Source organism: Eleutherodactylus coqui, chromosome 3 (assembly GCF_035609145.1).
Source record: "Eleutherodactylus coqui strain aEleCoq1 chromosome 3, aEleCoq1.hap1, whole genome shotgun sequence".
Taxonomy (NCBI): Eukaryota; Metazoa; Chordata; class Amphibia; order Anura; family Eleutherodactylidae; genus Eleutherodactylus; species Eleutherodactylus coqui.
Window position 1 is genome coordinate 287,338,867 of NC_089839.1, and position 21,807 is coordinate 287,360,673.

At 43.3% G+C, this 21,807-nt stretch overlaps 1 protein-coding gene across 3 annotated transcripts in view; it reads right to left on the bottom strand.

The window, feature by feature from the left end:
* Nucleotides 1–207: 207 nt before the first annotated feature.
* The window catches only part of SLC5A9 (solute carrier family 5 member 9), a 45,037-nt gene continuing 23,437 nt past the window's right edge, over nt 208–21,807 (bottom strand). For all 3 annotated transcript variants that reach the window (XM_066594770.1, XM_066594772.1, XM_066594771.1), the window contains 9 exons: nt 20,036–20,241; nt 12,879–13,014; nt 11,649–11,756; nt 8,688–8,838; nt 7,948–8,116; nt 7,032–7,247; nt 4,752–4,878; nt 3,343–3,402; nt 208–1,027 (listed from right to left, as the gene is read on the bottom strand). In XM_066594770.1, the coding sequence (XP_066450867.1) occupies nt 819–1,027; nt 3,343–3,402; nt 4,752–4,878; nt 7,032–7,247; nt 7,948–8,116; nt 8,688–8,838; nt 11,649–11,756; nt 12,879–13,014; nt 20,036–20,241 (1,382 nt within the window). In that variant the 3' untranslated portion in view covers nt 208–818. The remainder of the gene's footprint in view (nt 1,028–3,342; nt 3,403–4,751; nt 4,879–7,031; nt 7,248–7,947; nt 8,117–8,687; nt 8,839–11,648; nt 11,757–12,878; nt 13,015–20,035; nt 20,242–21,807) is intronic.

Sequence of the window (21,807 nt, forward strand, 5' to 3'; positions counted from 1 at the left end):
GTGTATTGGGGACAGTATGCAGTAGAGAAAACAGTCTTAGAATTTTTGCTGCTGTTTGTGCTAAATTCTGACCTCCCATCAGCACGGTGCAACAGAAATCTGGACTCATCCGACCAGGTGATGTTTTTCCACTGCTTAGCGATCTGAATTTTGAGCTCTATTGCCCCCTGAATGATAAATCTATCATCCAAATTTAGACCACTTATTAGTTGGCTTAGTTTATGCCAAAAAAATTGTGCCCAAATTTCGACACAATTTGCAGCAATTTGGCACAATTTGTGCCATGCGCTTTATTGGACAAGTTGGAAAAGCTGTCTAAAAGTGCCTAAAAATACATGATTAATGTAGTGCAAGCATGTAAGACAGTTATGTGCCAGACAGTGCACCAGAAAACGGTCCTATTTATAATAGTGAATTAGCCCCAATGTCTTTATTTATGCACCATAGAAACACATATAAAGCAATACTGTGCATAACACATTGAGTAAGTGCCCCATGATACATGCAGCTGCCTACATTATCCCCTAACAAGCAGGATGCAAACAATTTATGCAGATATATAAACCAGACACAAAACAATGCATCAAGCAACATCCTCATGGACAGGGAAAAAACTACCACGGATCCATAAGAATAGAAATGGAGATGAAGTAAGAGAGCTGCATGTGTAGCACAATCTGTTATGGCTACCTCAGGTACAAGTAGGATGAGGTAGGAGTAGGAGGCTTGAGATGAGAACTCTGGTCGTAATGTTCAACATTGATGCCTGTTCAAACTCTGGCCATAAACTTTAGAAAGTTCTTCTTGCTCATTGTAGATTATCCAAAGTAACCCCAAAGGAAAACGTTGATAGCGAGGAGAATGATGGCATTGATGTTGCACACGGCCCTCCAGAATGGTTTCTCTTCAATACTAGTCATCTTTATTTTCAACTTCAGTTCTTCTTCTTTCGATATTTTGGCCTCAGGCTGTGTGGATATACCACAAAACCAGAAAAACAACCTTTTCCACCAAGGATATGTTTTAGCTGTAAGAAAACAGTAGACAATGGTCATTAGGTATCAGGATGTGTTGGAATGTTTCTTCATGGCAAACCATGTCTATGCTCATTTTGCACCGCCACCATTTTTATTTTGCGTCTTTGAGCCCCTCCTCACCCTATTTTCTAAAAAAACGACACCATCAATAGAAAAATCTAATCAACCCACACAATATATTTTACATACAATTATTAGATAAATCACCGGGGTAAAAGATTGTTCTTTAGTATTTAAGAAATGTTAGAGTTGAACAACATTTACAGATTCAACAAAATGCCAACCCAGTTCAGAATGGCCCACTGGGGTACCAGGAAATCCCTTGGTTGCCACCGATAGGGATGAGCGAGCTTTTTAAAAGTTCGGTTTCAGCTGGTTTGTTGAATTTAGGCAAAAAGTTTGGTTCAGTTCTAATCGAACAGGAACTTCACCAATGCCCCTCAAGCAGATGAATAACATTGTCTCAGACCCATAAAATAGAATGTATCTAAGTACTACTGAACTGCTTTTAAGGCAAAGTTAATGAAGAAGAAGAAAGAAAAAAAAGAAAAGGAAGAAAAAACAAGAAGGAAAAAGAAGAAGAAGGAAAAGAAGAAGGAAATGGAGGAAAAAGAAAAAGAAAAAAGATATTTCCTTCTTCCTGCTTCTTTTTCCTTCTTCTTCCTCCTTCTTTTTCTTTCATTTTCTTATTTTCCCTTTGCTTTAATAGAACGAAGAAGAAGGAAAAACAAGAAGAATTTGAGTTGATTTGGCCAAGACAAACCACCCAAGGTTCAAGTTCGCACTGAACTGAGCTCTTAGCAGAGTTCAACCTGAAACAGGGTTCGCTCAAAACTAGTCCTAGACTCTAACATCATAATGATGGACTCCAGCAGTAGGCAACCCATTTGGAGATGATTGTGGAGCCAAACACTTACCACTAGGATCTAGAGATGAGTGAGTATACTCGCTAAGGCTAACTACTCGAGTGAGTAGTGCCTTAGCCGAGTATCCTCCCGCTTGTCTGTAAAGATTTGGCTGCCGGCGCGGGTGACAGATGAGTTGCGTCGGGGAGCGGGGGGGAGAGAGAAGAGAGAGAGATCTCCCCTCCGTTCCTCCCCGCTCTCCCCCGCTGCTCCCCGCCCCCCCCTGAATCTTTAGAGACGAGCGGGAGAATACTCGGCTAAGGCACTACTCGCTTGAGTAGTTAGCCTTAGCGGGTATACTCGCTCATCTCTACTAGGATCTATTACTTATGGATGAATCATAAATAACCTAAGAGATGTTTTTTGTCATCTCTTCGGTATGTACAAAGATAACAGCAATAATTACAATGATTAATGGGGAACATGTACACAGGACCCGTCTAAGCTATGTGCAACCTGTGCAGGGCTGCCATTGCAGATTGCCTATGAAGCTATGCCCGTGGCATGGTTTTCTAGACTGCCTGTAAGATCACTGTATAATGTAATACTATGTTATTAGATCCTATTGCAGGAGCGTTCAAAGCATCGCAAGTTCATATTCCCTATGGGGGCTAAAAGGAAATGTAAAAATAAGTTTTGAAATTTATTAATTCGTTAAAAAAATAAGACAATAAAAGTGAAAAAAAAAAACATTTGCCATATTTATAATAAAAAAATCTAAATAAAGAATAAAAAAAAGTCAGAAAAAAAATTACACAACGCCGTCTCCAACAAGAAATGTATTAAAAAAGCGATCAGAAAGCCTTAAGTACTTCAAATGACAAATGTAAGCTACATGATGTCCAGTGGAAAAAAAACAAGCCCTCACACAACTATGTCGGTGGAAAAATAAAAATGTTAACGGCTGTCAGAAGATGGTGGCGGAAAATAATTTTATTTTTTTCCAAACATTTAAGTTTTTTTAGTGCAGCAAAGAAAAAACTATACAAATTTGGTATCGTAGTATTGTACTGACCCAAAGAATAAAGTTATCATGCTATTCTTGCAGTGTGTGCAACACAGCAAGCACACCCACAAAGATGGCAGAATTGTTTTTTTTTCCATTTCACTCCACTTAGAAGTTTTTTCAGTACATTATTTGGTACATTACATAGCACCATTAAAAAATACAACTCGTCCTGAAAAAAAACAAGCCCTCAGACAGCGACGTTGGTGAATAAATAAAACAGCTTTTTGAAAGTGGGTAGGAAAAATCAAAAAATTAAAAAAAATAAATAAAAAAGACGCGTCCTTAAGGGGTTAATATTGAAATTTGCATGAAGTTTCAGAATGTACTTTATATTTTGAACTCCTGAAATGATAAAGTACAAGGCTGTAGGATGAACAATCCCTGTACTTACTTTTGCAGCTTGCTGTCTCCTCCTGCACAGAGCAGCTATCTTGGGGCATTGAACTTCCTTCTGCAGGTAGAAACAGGACATTAAGTTTTAGGAAAAAGGCAACATGCAAAGGAAGACCGCATGCCGTAATACAGCTGGGTTCCTATAAAATCAGGTCTAAGGGTGGCTTCACATGAGTGTGTGTTTGTGCATACATAGGTGCGTGCATATGTGCGCACCCCTGTACGCGCAAAAACAAGCGTGTATGCAGGTGCGCGCATTGCCTTCAATGGAGCCGCGGCTGTTTTCTTCATCCCTGCGAGGAATAAAGAATTCCCTGCTGCATCTGTCACAGATGTAACAGATGCAGCAAAGGAGTTCTTCATCCCCGCGGGGAATAAATAATTCCCTACCGCAGCTGTCATCTGTAGAGGATCCAGCTGCCGGCACCCATTAATTGTTTTTCAGGGAAGGGCTTTAAATATAAGCCCTTCGCTGAAAAACAAGCCAAAGTAGTGTAAACAGAAAAAAAAAAACATACTCACCTTTCTTTAGCTGTCAGGGCTCAGCTGCGTCCTCTCTGCGCTGTCCCCGGCTCTGCAATGAAGTTCCGTCATCAGCCGGGGAATTAAAATCCCCGCCTGCTGAAAGAGCTGCTTCTGATTGGCTGAGGTGCTCAGCTAATCACAGGCAGCTCTCGTCTGTCATTCATTCAGCGAGAGCTGCCTGTGATTTTAATTGCTGCCAGACAGGGCAGACAGGACGCGGCTGAGAAAGGTGAGTATGTGTTTTTTAAAAATGTTTATACTACTGGGTGCCGGCAGCTGGATCCTCTACTGCAGCTGTCATCTGGCAGATGTTTTCTTCATCCCCGCGGGGGACACGGCAGTGGGGGACAGGTAAGTGTATGTATGTGTGTGTATATATATATATATATATATATATATACATATATATATATATAAAAATCTAGTGTAACAACTCCCCATAAACCCACAATGACTGACTTAGCCTGCAGTTTCTATATACAGTGATAAGTAGAAGCTGCAGAAGACAAACAGTGCAAAATTGTTAATGAAACCCAATGGCAAAAATTCATTGTCAACCCCTAATATATGGACTTACATGTAAAAAATGCCTCCCAAGGTTGTCTATAGCCTATAAAGTTTAAGGTCAGGGTATACAAGCAAAAAAGTAAGTGATAAATTCTCCGAAGTACAATTTAAATATATTATGCCTACAGGTGTAGATAAAGGGTCTATGACTATTAATGGCAGATATCCCAGATATCTTTCATTCTACCCATGGATTACACAATAATCTGTTTTATAATGTACTTAAATTTTGAATCTCCCATCTTGTCATAGACGTCACTGGCGGTTCGGTGGACGTCCCCAAACCCAAAGATTACAGAGACAAATCTCCTTCACCTGGCTGCTTCTCAATAGGTGGAATAGTTGTAGATATTGTATCAATGTCCTTTGGAAGATCCATTTCAACTTTCTGAGAAAGCGTTTGTTCAGATCTTTTTCGCGTCCACCAAGTCATACGACCAAGCTAGGAGCAAATAAAAAGAGCGCAAAGACGTTAACATTTTAATAGTCCATGGCAACATCTCTGACTTTAAAAACTGAGCAAGTTGTGTAACTTTGAGATGTGATAGTTAAGGAACTTTTCTCAAGAAATGTCCTACAGTGAAGATTGTCTTAAGAGGAAGAGCCACTGTGAAGTCCCTTGTTGACCCAAAATCCTGGTGTTGATCATTACATGATTCAATCTTAAAGTAGTTGAGCCAATATTTCAACTCATCCCCTATTTACAGCAAAGGGAATAACTGATGGGTGGGGGTCTCACCACTGAACGTCTGTCCTCTTCTGCCCTATACTGGGTGAGTGGCTTCTTCCCCGCAGTGACGTCAAATTGAATGAAGCACTGGCTGAGCATGCGCAGTCAGCGCTCCATTCATTTCAAAGGTGCTGACGGAAATACCTTAGTACTAAGATATCTCAGCAGTGCCATTGAAAGTGACTAGAGCGTCAGCATGCTTGCACAACCGAAACTCCATTCAGTCTCTTCTTCACTGCGGTGGGTACAGTAACCCTGAAGTGTAGAAGATGGGGAACACAGGACCCCTATTCTCGAACAGTGGTGAGACCCCCATCGATTAGCAAGCTATCCCCTATCCTGTGAATAGGGAAAAGTTAAAATCTTGGTAAAACCCCACTAAAGCATTCAGTCAGAATGACAAATGTAAAAATGTGCATTGCTCAGTCTATGGTGCACCAACATTTCAATGTTCTATTAGGTCATCATGACTAATCATGTAATGTCCCCTCTTTCATGCTTTACAATTTCCACTTGTTCAGACAGATTTTTGCATAAAAGACCAAGCCCAACAGAGGCTCATCAGCAAGTTATTACATAAAATTATGATTCTAAAGGGGGTGTCGTAGTAAATCATTTTACTATAAACCGCCAATATTTGCTTTGTGGATTTTACTGGGATGATTTATTGTTAGCTGCTTCTTCCTTCAGTTGGCCTTGTAGGGAAAATGTGGTCTTAGAGATCGCCATCGAAATTCATGTTCATTGTGTAATACATGGACTTCTCGAGTGTGTTATAGTGTTATAGGCTCATAGTGGGGGTCCCTAATGGGGTATATGGACAAGGGTTGGCCTCATGGAATAACCCCATTAGGTAGAACATATTTTGACATTTGTAATGATTCACAAAGTATTGTGTAGTGGTCCTGACTAGAGTTGAGCGAACATACTCTCCCGAGCTTGATGCTCGTTCGAGTTTTAGCGTACTCGATGGTGCTCGTTACTCAAATGAGCATCAAACCGTGTTCGACCCCCACCCCAGTTTTTGGCTCCTCCTTGCTGTGACGTGCCTGTTTTGGCCCCTCCGCGACACAGTGCGCGTCATTGGCAAATTTGTCTGGCAGGCAAGGGAGAGAGAGAGAGAGAGAGAGAACGAGAACACGAACCAAGAAAAAAAAAGCTCGGGACCCGGCGTCCCACATACAAAAATGCTCGAGTCTCTCATTATAGTCAATGGGGTTCGTTACTCGAGTAGAGCTCTCGAATTTTACGAAAAGCTCGACTCGAATAACGTGGACCCGAGCATTTGGGTTCTCGCTCATCTCTAGTCTTGAGTTAACAGGCCTCTTCCATAATGTTAAGTGTTTGTACTGTGCAATCGTATTGTCAGTGTCTTCTATGCTGTATGCATTATATGTATATTGCAATTCTGCAGCACTGAATGGGTTAACGTCTGGGTTATGTTTGAGAAATGTATCTTGTTTTATGTCATGTGACTGTTTCATATATATGGTTGCAAGGTGGAATGCTAGTTAGTTAGCCTGGAGCAGACTAACCGTTCCCGGTTTGCTCAGAAAGTTATCCCTGTGCATGGAATACTTTATTTCCCTTCTCAAGGTTCACTGCAGAGGAAGGAATGGTGGCGTCACGAATGACAAAGAACTATAAGGTAACTGCTAGTTACCCTTTCCCTGTAACCTTCCCTAGCAGTAACTTGGACAGGTCCCAAGTTACCCCCAGGGGAGGAGATGGTAGAGCCACCATGACAGAAATTGTTATCTACCCCACCATCTCCTTGGCTGTGGGCCCACTCTTCAGACACTGCAGTATCACCTTTACCTTATTTCTAAGGTGTAAAGACTCAAAAGACCCCACTGCATGCTTACCTCCTCATCAGGGATGGCTTTTGTGCACAAGCTGATCACAATGCAGATGATCGAGGTCAATCCAAACAGAAGGATTGCAAAATACAAGTAGTGGACGTTCTTCAGCACTGAAGGTCTTGTGTCCTCCTCCCCACAGTTTGGCGCTGTATATACAAAATCCATAATCATTCGTATCAACCCCACCACCAGGCCGATAAGCAGACCCCAGAATGCACCCTGTCAATAGATACAAGATGCTTAGTTTTGGTCATTGAATATATATACAATCCATACCTTAGAAACTCTCTAGAAGACACACTTACTGGTTGCATTACACCATGGAGCAGGAAAACACTGAGACAATATTAGATATTGGCTGGGGTGATCGTTCCCCTTAGATCCGCATGACCAGAAGATCTTGTTCCTCTGTACAGCAACATCTTGTGGAGTTGTGGAGCTATATGAATCATCCTCCTCCTTGCTCTGTTCCCAACCCTCTGTTAGTTATTAGCCCTTCGATGCCCCACAACACAATCCATTACTTATGCTATTTTACTTATACTATGAGCTTGGGTCTGTGGCTATATCTATATTCTCAATTGGATTCTGATACTGTATCAGTGTACTGAATTGGATTCCGTGCTGTATTTATGTTATGAGCTTGATTCTGGTATTGAATCTATATAACGGAGCTTGATCTGGTGCTCTATTTATGTTATGACTCAAAGCTTGATTCTGGTACAGTATGGTCTTCTGGTAAGGGGTATGCTGCACCTATATGCGCAAGCCGAATGCAGGCAGACTGCGCAATATATATATATATTGTATTCCTTTTCCACACAAGGGTGCCATCTTATATATATATATATCTTTTTAACATTTAACACACATGTTGTGCTTTTCCTTTGTCTTACATTTTATTCTGTACTGTACTTACTGGTTCATTGACTCTCTTGACAAAAATTGCCAGAACGAATATAGAGGTGACGGGCGGAGAGAGGTAGCTGGTGACAGACTGCATATAGTCAAAGAGGAGGCCGCTATTGGCTGCTTGAATTATGGGGATCCATAAAATACTGATGACCACAAGTATGACGATGAAGACTCTGTGAAGGAAAACATGGATCAGATGTTTATGGGGTTTTATAGGGATGGAACATTACAGAATATCCATAACGGACCCTAATAGGACTTACAGGGATTGCTCAAAGATACTGACTAGTCCACAGGATAAAGTATAAGGCCGCTCTCACACACACCGCTTTTTACCGCGATTAGTCCGGCGTCCCAAGCACCATGCTAACCGCGGTACAACGCTGCCATTGATTTTAATGCAGGTTCCCAGACCTGCGCTCAAAACACTGCTCTAGAGTCAAAGGGTCATTATTGATGTCTAATTCTGCATAGTTTTGATAATAGTCTCCAACAACCTATTGACAACCTGACCCATCTTGTTCTTGCCTCTTCTTTTCCTCCGGTGCCTTGGCCAGTTTAGAAATCTGACAGAATCCCACCAACCTCAACCCATTGAATTTAGGCTTGTTGTCTTGGAAGACGAGCACTAATTTTGGCTTCCATCTGTCCCTTTTTTCCTTCATTCGTCCATTACAAACCAGTCACCAAGCCATTGTATTACTTTCCTTGTATTTACCAAAATCCAGAATGTCCGTACTGTACCTGCCGACAATCATAATCTCTTGTTCCTTAGCGTTCTTGCGTATCCGTAACCAGATATCGAGGGTAAATATAGTACTTGCACTATTGAAGATAGACGTGAGAGAACTCATAAGAGCCGCCATAATTACTGCTATCATTAAGCCCTTCAATCCTGGAGGAAGGAAAGAAAGTGATGAGAATTGACTCACAGATATTGACAACACTGTATGGTCTGATGTGCTGTAGCCGACGAACAGTACAACGGGCATAATACAATATAATGGGGGATGTACTTGGTGACTGGAGGAGACATTGTACCTGGATTGACGAGAGTAACTACGTGGCTACCAACTCAGTAACGCAAGGAATTATCCCAATTAGTAACTTCAGGTGTAAAGTCCTGTCCTGAGTCTTAGGACCCATGCACACATGGCCGGCTTTAGCTACAATACATGTGGTCGCACAGTGCGCTGGACATCAGCTTGTAGGGGAGCACCTTGCAGATGTGAAGCTATATGAATTCTCCTCCTAGCTCTGTATCCTTCCTTCAGATGTTATGAGGCGCCGCTATCAATTCATCAGCGCCCCCACAACACAATTGCTTAGTTCTGATACTATATTTATGTTATAAGCTTGGTACTGGTATTGTATCTATGTACTGAGGTTGGTTTGTGCTGCATTTATGTTATGAGTTTGGTTCTGCTTTATGTTATGAGCTTAGTTCTACTGCAGTATTTATACTTTGAGCTTGTTTGTGGTGCTGTATTTATGTTATGAACTTGGTTCTGGGGTTGTATTTATGCACTGAGTTTGGCTCTAGTGATGTATTTATTTTATAAGCTTGGTTCTCGTATTGTATTTAAATACTGATGTCTGGGCAGGGTCCGGGATAATGGAAGTCCCTGAGATAACCCGCAACCCCTGTCCCTGCCTACTTGCCCCCCTGGGCTAACCCCCAGGGCGACAACTGGGCGGCGGTCCCTACACTCACTAGGGAAGCAGGACACAGGAAAGACAAACAGACACTGGAGACAAACAAACAGTAGAATGGTCAGACTATCCGGGTCGGCAATAGGAGGGTACGCGATACAAAGGGGTGAGGCAAAAATGAAGTCAAGTCCAAAAAGCAGAAAGTCAGAAAGCCGGGGTCACAACAGGAGTCAAACAATACGCGGGTGCAGCTGGCAGACCAAACCAACACTGGCAATGCTAGAAGGAAACACACACATTTAAATGCTGTCAGAACTCCCGCCCCAGCAGCTGATTGGGGCGGGGAGCCTGACAGCAGCAAAGCCCAATCTAGGAGATGCTGGGAACACCGCCCCCAGCCTTGCTGAACAGACGGATACCAAGGAAGCACGCCTGGTAGTCATGGAAATTGGGACGCGGCGCGAGGCAGCATGCGTTGCGTCCCTAGCAACCCGGCGGTGACCAGATCTACAGCGGCCAGGGGAGATCACTAGAACCGGGGCTCCCCTGCGCCGCACTCCTGCAACCCGGGTGGTAGGACCGGTAGTGTGGGCACAGAGGCCCCGAGAGTCGTCAGTTCTGACAACTGATGTTTGTGCTGCTTTTATGTTACCAGCTTGCTTCCGTTATATGCTATGAGCTTGGTTCTAGTGCTGTATTTATGTTATGCGTTTGTTTGTGGTGCTACATTTTTGTTATGAGCTTGGTTCTGGCACCGTATATAGTCACTGAGCTGTTCTTGTGTGTTTATGCTGCTATCTTGTTGCTTTCTGCACAGGCAGAATACAGGCAGATTGCCTATCAGCTCAATGCATATGTTTTTTTTCCTTATGACTGGGTGGGGGGGGAATAAAAAGAATTCCACAAGGTGTGCCATGTAAGGCCAGCACTGCATGCACATCGTGGCCATATTACAGTTCTTGTCCTGTGACTTAGAAAACACACACATGGTCATATGACAGTTCTGTACATCCTACTGCCGGAAAAAGAATTACGGTATGTTTTGTTGGATCCTTGGAAGCATCACTGTAAATGCTAGAACCGCCATGGGGTCATTTATGACTCCTTCATCAGCTCCAAGACAATGCGGTAAAAAAGCCCAGCAGTTCTAGTGTTAAGGAAATATAGTATCACTGTACATAAAAGTGGTGTTCACACAGCAGCACACAGAGGCCATGACACTGCATACCCAGCCATACCGGCTCATGGTCACTGCCATACACCCCCGCCATGTGCCTAAGCCCTTCAAATCTAACAATTTGTAAAAGAAGTTCATGCACAGTAAAATGTCAACTGAACAAGGGGGCTTTTCCAAAAATAACACATCTATTTTCTGTGACCAAATATATGGTTGAGAAAACCCCGGATTTAGTGCAACTGGCTCTTTAAGCTACCAAAAAACTAAGTTTTCAAGGTTTTCTAGTAGATTCTAGGTAGCCACAATGATCAACATCTAGTAAAAGTCACCAAAATTAGTAAAAAAAAAAGTATCCTGTCACTAGAAACAAACAATTGCTAGAGATTTAGCTGAAAGAATAGACCGCCATGTTAGAGCGAGAGCGGCTCTTACACCACTCTGGCTCGTTAAGGGGGATCCCAAGTTGTAGACCCCATTTCATGATGTTCATGTGCCTTAATGCAGCATATGGACTGGGATTGGCTTTATAAGAGAACCCCTTTAAATCTTATTTTCCATGTCCTTCCTCAGATATATACAGAACTTCTCTACAGTTTTGATACATTTTGCCCATTTTGTCCCATAGAGCAGGGGTCCCCAACTCCAGTCCTCGGGGACCACCAACAGGTCATGTTTTCAGGATATCCTATGATGAGTACACCTGTGGCAATGTCTGAGGCACTGACAGTAATGACATCACCTGTGCAACACTGAGGAAATCCTGTAAACATGACCTGTTGGGGTCCCCGAGGACTGGAGTTGGGGAACACTGCCATAGAGAATATTCTAATTTAAACTCTTTCCCCCGTAAAGTAGATAAAGAAGTGACATCTCACCAACTGGCATGAGTGTAATTACCAGCTTGGGATATGCAGTATTGGAGCAGCTCACAGCAATGTCACAGGCTCTCCGGCATTCTTCAGGATCAACACAACCAATCTCATCTGCAAAGAACATTTAGGAAAGTTAGTGAACTGGGTTAGTGCTTTTATAAGCCATTATTAGCCATTCTGCAGTACGTCGGATTTTCCATGTACAGCATCAGTATACAGTATCAGCATGGCTGGCCTTAGCTATATGCAACCATGGGCTGTCACCTTAAAGGGGAAGGGCACTAGGCGGATGTAGGCTGGGAGTGATTGCCTCCCTTTAGTCTGCTCGACAAGATGATCTTCCTCCAAGCAGGAGCATCCTGTGGAAGTACATTAAACTCCTCTTCCTGGGTCTTTATCCTTCCCTCTAAAGTCCACGGTCATTGTTAGCCCATCAGACCTTCCCCAAAAAGTTTGCTTAGTTCTGCTGCTGTATTTATGTTCATGAGCTTGGTTCTAGTGCTGTATTTATGTTTATGAACTTTGTTCTGGCACCATATTTATTCACTGAATTATACTAGTTGGGGTGTGCTAATATCTTGCTGCTTTCTGCACAAGCAGAATATAGGAAACCTGCCTCTCAGCGCAATATATATAATTTATTTCTTATGATGGGGAGGCGCCAAAACAATTCCGTACAGGGTGCCGTCTAACCTAAGGCCACTAGAGTACTAGCCCACCTTCTAGACTCAGATGGGTTGTACAAGATAAGAAAAAGGCTATTTTGCTTCACAGAAATAGCACCACTTCTGTCCATGTGCTGTGTCTGGTATTGCAGATCAGCTAAAAGCACTTGAACAGGGATCAGCTGCAATACCTGACATAACCTATTAATAAGAATGGCACTGTTTCTGCAAAAAAAAAAAAAAACAAGAGAAATAACAGTACAACAACTGAATAAGGTTTTAATATAATGGATACCGTGTTTCCCCGAAAATAAGACAGTGTCTTATATATTAATTTATGTTCAAAAAGGTTTAACTTTTGTACACGTATAGCTGCCTGGACACTATTTCAATTGACTTTTTTTTAATTAACTGTTAGCAGGGCTTAATTTTGGAGTAGGGCTTATATTTCAAACATTCTCAAAAAGCCTGAAAAATCATTTTGCATCCTCAAAAATTTTGGAAAATCATGCTATGTCTTATTTTCAGTGTATGTCTTATTTTCAGGGAAACAGGGTAGTAACCTCACCTGGATATAATGCCCTGCTGATCATTCCCGGTATTACCACAAAGAACATAGGAAGGATTTTCAAGTATCCTCCAATGACTGAGCCCCCTTTAGCATGGGATAAGTTCTTGGCTGATAGAGACCTCTGAACAATTACCTGGAAGAGATGTTGCATAGACATGGATAAGGATCTGTCCTGTAAAGGATGTGCTGTGTTATGCCCAATTGTGGTGTTCTTTTCATCCATCATAAGGCCTGGTCCTATATTACTAAGTTAAAGGGGTTAGGATCGGGAAAAACGTATCCCATCGAGTCCGGGTTAAGTGGTGCCAACACCTTCACTTCCAATACTAAATCACGTGATACAGATTTTTCCTCCCCTCTTTCATTGTCAGTGATGTCATTGAAGAGGGTTAACCCTTTAATGTTTAGCTCATATCAATAACTAATGCAGCCTCCTTCTCTATCACGTCTAAGGGCCCTTTTACATGGGAAGACCTGTCGGGTCAGATGCCGATAATAATGGTTCTTCAGGTTGTCCCAGCGATAATTATTCCTGCACTTTTACACATCTGGCCACTCGCCTCAATTCACAGTAAACAGGCAGTCATTCATAAGTGAGTGAGCAACTGCCTGTTTACACAGGCCAATCCGTCGTACGGTTTCTGCATGCAAATTCTCATTCGTCGTTCAGTCGGGGCATTTACACTAAAGAATAGTCATTCAGGTTCCCATTGGAGGCAAGAATCTGATCAATTTATCGGCCCGTGTAAAAGGCCCTTAATGTGGAGACAGAGAAGGGGGCCGGCTTAGTTATTGAAATGAGCCAGTCAGCCAGCATTGATGATGACATCACCAACAACGAGAGGGTGGAGGAAGAATCCATGCCATGTGCCCGAATGTTGGAATCAGACTGGAAGTGGAGGTACCATCACCACTGGACCTGGACTGTATCAGGTAAGTTTTTATCTCTGAACAGGACTGATCTATAGACACTCCTAGTGAAGGAGGATAGATCATATGTATCATGAAGACACAGCTTTATTTATGGATGACCTATACTGTTCACCTGCCCCAAACATCCATCTGTAACACCCCAACCAAATTTCCATTGAGATCCCATGTCATTCTATCCATTGTCAAAATATTCCCTTTAATAGTATGATTGATATACAGGGTGAATCTCTCGCTAGGAAGCCCAAACTTTCCTCAGTAACTTTGTAAGTTCTATCTGATTCTCTATTAAGATTAACCTGGATGAAAATGATGGAACAGGTTTATGAAACTGTCTCAAAGAAAAACTTTTTTCTTGCCCATAGCAACCAGCCACAGAGTAGTTTTTGTTTTCCAAGAGCACTATGAGAGCTGAGCTGTGATTGGTTACTATGGGCAACTAAAAAGTTTTTCTTTTCGACTGTTTCATAAATCTTCCCCTATTTCTATTGTGACTCATTGCGCCACAAACATACTCAGTTGAACCACTACTGGCAGAAGGGTTCGTTTAAACCATGTCAAAGGACATTTTGGAATAAGTATGATAAAGGAAGTTACTGACAAATCTTAGATTCAAACGCTGGTGAAAAAATTTGAGGCAACTGGAAGTGTTTTGACTCAAGACAGAGAAGGTTGGAATATGGCTGATCATACAATGCAGGATGTAATGGATCAATTACTTAATTAATTAGGGACATGTCAGTGACACCAAATATTCTCTTATGTATTTTAACATGGGTAAGGGATGTGTTGAAATAAAAAAAAAACATTTTACTTACCTGAATCCCCTCTCTGCAACTTCTTCCTTCTTTTCCTCCAAGATGGCCGCCGGGATCTTCACCCACGATGCACCGCGGGTCTTCTGCCATGGTGCACCGTGGGCTCTGTGCGTTCCATTGCCGATTCCAGCCTCCTGATTGGCTGGAATCGGCACACGTGATGGGGCGGAGCTACGCGATGACGCGTAGAAGGGGGCGGAGCCAGAACACTACTCGTGCCCGGACCGACCAGAAGGGAGAAGACCCTTCTGCGCAAGCGCGTCTAATCGGGCGATTAGACGGTGAAATTAGACGGCACCATGGAGATGGGGACGCCAGCGCAAGGAAGGTGAGTATATAACTTCTGTATGGCACATATTTCATGCACGATGTATATTACAAAGTGCATGTATAAGGCCATACAGAAGTGTTTAACTTAACTTGTCATCGCGAGACAAGCCCTTTAAGCTTGTGATTGTTTCATTACTTATACAGTATAATGTAATATCACAGTATTACATAATACTGCGAATGGATAGTCTATGAAGATGTGCCACAGGCATGCTTTCATAGGCATTTAATCCTGGCAGCCTTGGAGGCCTTCAGAATGCCCCTGACTGCCATGGTTACGGAATGGCACCCTACAATCACAATGCAGGGGGGCCATTTGGGACCCTCGAACAACTGTAGTGTACAGAAATTCATGAATGGAAGTTTCTGAACGGTTCTGGTTGATCTATGTAGTGCTTGTGTATATTGTTAGTACGTTTTTTGTTGCATGAATATGAAGTGTATTGCCCAGCTGCAGCACTGAATGGGTTACTGCCTGGGTCATGTCTGTAAATGTATCTTTTGTAAGTCATGTGACCATGTTTCATATATGTGTTTGTAAGGTGGATGATTGGGTTTTTTGTCTTTTTCCTTGAGTCTAGTCTGGGGTCTGAGGCAGCAGAAATGTTCTGTTGGAGTGCTGCCCACATACAGGTACCTTCCATCTGCATGTGGTGAAGATGGAAGAAGCAGAGAGATGGCCTAGAAGTTTTTCTCTAGGACCCCTACGCTGAAATGTGCCTGAATTGCAAAGTCTGCCATGCAAAGTACAAGTCCTACAAGTCGTGTGAGTGACCGGTGGAGAGTTCGTGTTTTCCTACGTATTATCTTTTCCAGGAGTGGTACTACACAGATAACTTGGACTGTGGGCCCGGTGTCATCCTGTGTCTGCCTCCCTGTCCTCATCGTTAATTCTGCCTGCACTGGTGTGTTTGCTATGGCTGCTTTCATCTACCGTCCTGTTACTTATGCAAGTTGTTTCAAGCAAAGTTCCAGTTGCTGACCATTCCCGTCAATGGTGTTTTTTCACTACTACCCGTGTGTGTGGACTTTACTACATCTGCAGTTTCACTGCGGAGGTAGTAACAGTGCCATCAGCTGTAATAACCACAGTACCAAGTAAGTAGAAACCCCCATTTAATAGCCTGCCCTCAACCCAGGACTTGTTCTCCGGTTACCCTCTGGGTAGGAGATGGTAGTGCTACCGTGATAAGGCCATACTCTAATCCTCGCCGTCTCCTAGGCCGAGACCCGCTCTTCGGATGTTGCATAACGATCAAGGCATTTTAATGCTGCTCTGAGAAATGACAGTGGCAATTAGAGGGTTAACAGCCACGATCAGTGATAGCACTGATCGTGGCTGTTGTGGGCGGGTGTTGGCTATCACAGACAGCTGACATCTGCCCTGTATGGAAGAGGATTGGCTTGTGTGGAGCTTGTTGACCACTAGATGCCTCTACGATGCAGAGAGGAGATTTTACCCAGTTAACAAAGTCTGAAAGGGGGCCACCATGACCAGACTGTTAGGTGTTGGGACCAGTGGATGCGTTAAGGAACGCACACAAGTTGACTGGACTCAGGACGCCATCGACAGAACACGATTAGAGAAGATTGTCTGATCTCCTGACAAACATGATCAGCTCTAACTGTTTCATTGTCCTCCATCCAGAGACAGGTGGCACCATCGTTACACCCCTGTGTCTGTCAGAGCCATTTCTAAGCACTGGCTGAAGAACATTTGGTCTAGCAGTGCCCATGACGTATTCTGCCTTTGATACCCACTGTCACCTCTGTTTGCAGTGGTGTCATGGATGACGAAACTGAATGGTTTGGGCACTGACTACAGCCATGTTTGTGTCTGGAGACCTCGGGGTGAGCGCCTCAATCCTGCCTTTGCTGTGGAGTGGCACACTGCCCCCTGATGGTGTGATGGTCTAGGGGGCCATTGCAAACGACAGTCGGTCACCCCTAGTGGTAGTATGAGGTACAATGACAGCTCAGCGATATGTTCAGAACATCCTGCAGCCACATGTGTTCCTCTCATGGCAGCTTCCAAGAGGCTTCCAGCAGGATAATGCTCGGCCGCACACACAAGGGGGCCACAGGAATGTCCCCACAACATTGTCACACTTCCATGGCTGTCTGGTCGCTAATTCTCTATACAATAGAACACGTAGGGGACCATCTGGGATGCCAACTTCGACAGCCTACAAGTTTGCACGATTTAGAGTCTCAGTTACAGCAAATGTGGACAGATTTGTCCCAGGATACCATAAACAACCTGTATGCCTCTATGCCTGCCCGCAACACATCTGACATCCAAGCTAGAGGCGGTCCAGCAGGGTACTAGAGCCTCCATGCCCATCTGTATCACATCTTGTATCCAAGCTAAAGGTGGTACAACAGGGTACTAGAGCCTCCATGCCCATCTGTATCACATCTTGTATCCAAGCTAAAGGCGGTACAACAGGGTTCTAGAGCCTCCATGCCTGCCCATATCACATCTTGTATGCAAGCTAGAGGTGGTACAACAGGGCACTAGAGCCTCCATGCCCACTCGTATCACATCTTGTATCCAAGCTAGAGGTGGTACAACAGGGTACTAGAGCCTCCATGCCCGCCTGTATCACATCTTGTATCCAAGCTAGAGGTGGTACAACAGGGTACTACAGCTTCCATGCCCACCCGTATCACATCTTGTATCCAAGCCAGAGGCGGTACAACAGGGTACTAGAACCTCCCTACAAAGGGTTAGTTTTCTGCAATAAATGATCCCTTTGCTCTGATATTGTAATCACTTACTTATATCAACATTACCGTCACACAGAGACAGGTTAATTCCATTCCAACAACTCCTCTTAGGAGGAGGATTTTTTTTTGACGATGATGAGTGTATATATTTACTGATCAAGTTACATCCTGTATTATACTCCAGAGCTGCATTCAAAATTCTGCATGATGCTATTGGACACCATTAACAAGCTTGTCAGCAGACGCACCCCAGAGATCTTAGAACACAATACAAAGGTTTTCCTATATCATATTAGTTACAACTTATAAATATACCAGGGCACACAGTAATATATCAACTAGAGTATAAAAAAAGAATAATATACATACAATACTTTATTATGAAGCCACATCACAATTAATGATCAAAAGGGCATTATGTAAGTGACTGAATAGTAAAGTACAAGTGCAATAAAGATCCCGCAGCCTGACATAAGAGAACAACCCCAAATGACCTTGAAAAGGTCAGTACAAAAAGTACATCGTGGCGCTGCTGCCATCCCAGTCTCTATTCTTTTTTTATGTACTTTATTAGTAGTTCTCCTATGTCAGGCTGCCGGATCTTTATTGCACTTGTACTTTACTATTCAGTTACTGATATAAAACCTTTTTGATCATGATTAACCCTTTAGTGACCTGGCCTATTTTGGCCCATAAGGCACAACGATTTTTGGGGGATTTTCATCTCCACTTTTCAAAAGTTTTTATTTTTCCGTCGGCGTGGCCATATAAAGGCTTGCTTTTTGTGAGTAAATTGTAGTTTTTATTGGTACCGTTCTTGGGTGCATGTATGATAAAACTTTTATTACTTTTTTTTGGAGGGGAGAAAAAACACCTTAATTTTGCCATTTTTTTCTTCTTTTTTCTTTACAGCATTAATCATACAGCATAAATGACATAATACATTTTTTGGGCAAGTTGGTACTAATGCAATGTTACTAAACTTATTTATTGCATAAAAAAACACTGTTTTTGGAAACTTTAATTGTTCCTACGTCATTGCATTCAAAACCCCATAACCTTTTTATTTTTAATGGATGGAGCTCTGCGAGGGCTTGTATTTTGCGCAACTCCCCGTGGAGATAAAGAAATCCTTTGCCCCAGCTGTGGAATATTTACACAGCAGCACCAGAGAGGTTAAAAAAAAAAAAAATATATATATATATATATTTTTTTTTTTTAACACAAACCATGGCTAATTTTCAGGGAAGGGCTTATATTTCAAGCCCTTCCCTGAAAATCACTGCAACGGTTGCCGGCAGACCATTGCTTTCAATGGGGCCGCTGGCAGCAGCCGCGGCCCCATTCAAAGCGATGCTGCACAGACCTGCATTCACGCGTGTTTGTGCACGTACGTCGGTGCCTGGTTTTGTGCACACCAGTGTACGCATATGCACACGCTCATGTGAATGCACCCACAATGATACCAAATATGTGGAATTTTTTAAATACAAACTGGTGAAAGTGTGCAAAAAAGGGGCTTTAGGGCTTTTACCCACTAACGTGTTTTTAACGCTGCGATATCGCTGCGTTTTTTTTTACTGCAAATGTCAATGGGACTTTCTAATGTTGAAATCGCATTGCACAAAAATCGCAAGTTTGCGCTTTCGCGATTTTTGTGCGATGTGCTTTTAACATTAGAACGTCCCATTGACATTTGCAGTAGAAAACACGTTAGTGGGTAAAAGCTCTTATTGTAACTTTTTTTTTTACACTATTTTAATTTTTTTCTTAAATTTTTTATGTCCCTGTAAGGGACTTGAACCATAAAAGCTATGATTAGAGATGAGCGAGCACGCTCGGATAGAGCAGTTACTCGAGTGAGCATCGCTCTTCTCGAGTAACTGCTTACTGGTCCGAGCAGGCTCGGGGGGCGGCAGGGGTGAGCGGAGGGCGGCTGGGGGTATCAAGCAAGCAGTTGTTTTAGAAGAGCGATGCTCACACGAGTAACTGCTTTATCTAAGCATGCTCGCTTATCTCTAGCTGTGATTGCTATGATAATGCATTGCAGTACTTCTGTATTGCAATGCCCTATCACTTACAATAGCAATTATAGGCCATGGCAGGCCTGAACATCAATGTAGGGTGTTCGGTTGCCACATTGGCTCTCCACACCCTTTACGTGTTGCAATGTACATTGACAGTGGCATGTAGGGGGTTAACAGCGGAGATCACTGTTCTAATTGATCCCCACTGTTGCAGCAGAAGCTCATCTGTCATCCACTTCTGAGCCTGAACCATCCACAGGAAGGTTTACTTTTCTTTCCATCATTACGGTTTTTGAGGAGTCGCGTGTTTTTCACTCACCTGGTCAGTACACCAAACCCAAGTGGCCAATATGGTCAAACCAAATATAAGACCGGGCCAGGGCAGGTCTCCAGTGATTGGATCACGAAGCATGTGGAAGGCATCGCTACGGGGCAGGTGACATGTTGTGTTGGGAACAATTACTTTTGGGATGGCTACCATGTATTTTTCCTCCAGTCCTGTGTACCAGCCAACTTTATCAAGCGCTACAAAATCATGGTAAATATAAAAGGAATTGGTTATTATTTACAGGGTGTGTAAACCAAATCTTTATTACGCAAATGTACTTAAAATAAAAATTGAGGCAACTTTGCAGATAAACTTTATTAAAGATACCCTACAGTTTTCGGTATACAGCTCATATGCAAATGAATGTATCTTCATGGTTACAGACTACAAACAAACCCTGTGTAGTCTGAACTTGCAGTCATGTGTTACTCTACACCCTCCATTGTAACCGGGGAACCTGTCACAAGGTTCATCCTGCTCGGACCACAGGCAGCATGCACCTTCAACAGGTAAGTACTCTGGGGCCATGTATGTCTTATTGTGGAACGCAGCAGCTTTTCAGAATAAACATACTTTGAAGTTTAACTTGGATGGGCCAACAGTTCACGTAGACCATTCAGTCCTCCCTGTCCCCTATCTCTCTCCTCCCCTGCCCTAACCTGGAAGCCGAATATTACCACGCCACCCTCAGCCATGCCCTGGATGAAGCAGCACTGCCCATGACCCATGACGTCAACTGCAGACCACAGCAACCTTGGCTCACGTCCCAAACGCGCTTCATCCGGCAGTGCTCTAGGTGTGCCGAGCGGCTATGGAGAAAATGCCCGCAGACTTCCTCCACTTCAAATTCATGCTTAAAACTTATAACCGAGCCCTTCACTATGTCAAACAAGTTTATTTCACCTCCCTTGTCTCCTCACTATCCCACAACCCCAACTACTCTTCGAGACCTTCTACTCCCTCCTCAGCCTCAAAAAACAGGCACCCGTGACGGATCTGACTGCTGAGGAACTAGCTGCCTATTTCAAAGAAAAAATCAACAATATCTGAAAAGAAATCTCTGAAAACTGCATGGCTAGCCTCGATCCCAGTCTCCTCAGCACTGCCTCCAGCACTTACTCACTTTCTACGTTAGAACCAATGACAGTGGAAGAAGTCTCCAGGCTGGTTTCTGCTGCTCGCCCCACCACCTGCGCTAGCGACCCTCTCACCTCCTCCGGTCCCTTTCCCCAGCTCTCATTACTCACCTGATCACAATCTGCTACCTCTTCCTAACCTCTGGCATTTTCTCCTCCTCATTTTAACACTCCATCATATCCCCTCTGCTTAAAAAACCAACCCAGGACCCGAATGATGCTGCCAACTACTGACCCGTCTCAAACCTTCCCTTCATCTCCAAATTACTAGAATGCCTGGTCTACTCCCACCTCACAACCTTTCTCTCTGACAACTCACTCGTTGACCCCCTCCAGCCTGGTTTCCGCTCTCTACACTCAACCAAAACTGCCCTCACAAAAGTATCAAATGACCGGATGACGGCAAAGTTGAGAGGTGACTACTCCCTACTAATCCTCCTTGACCTGTCTGCTGCATTTGACACTGTCGACCATGACCTCCTCACTATGCTCCGCTCTATTGGTCTAAAGGACACTGCTCTCTCCTGGTTCTCCTCCTACCTCTCTAACCTCTCTTACAGTGTCTCCTTTGCTGGCTTATCTCCTCTTCACTTCCTCTCGCTGTTGGGGTCCCCCAGGGCTCGGTCC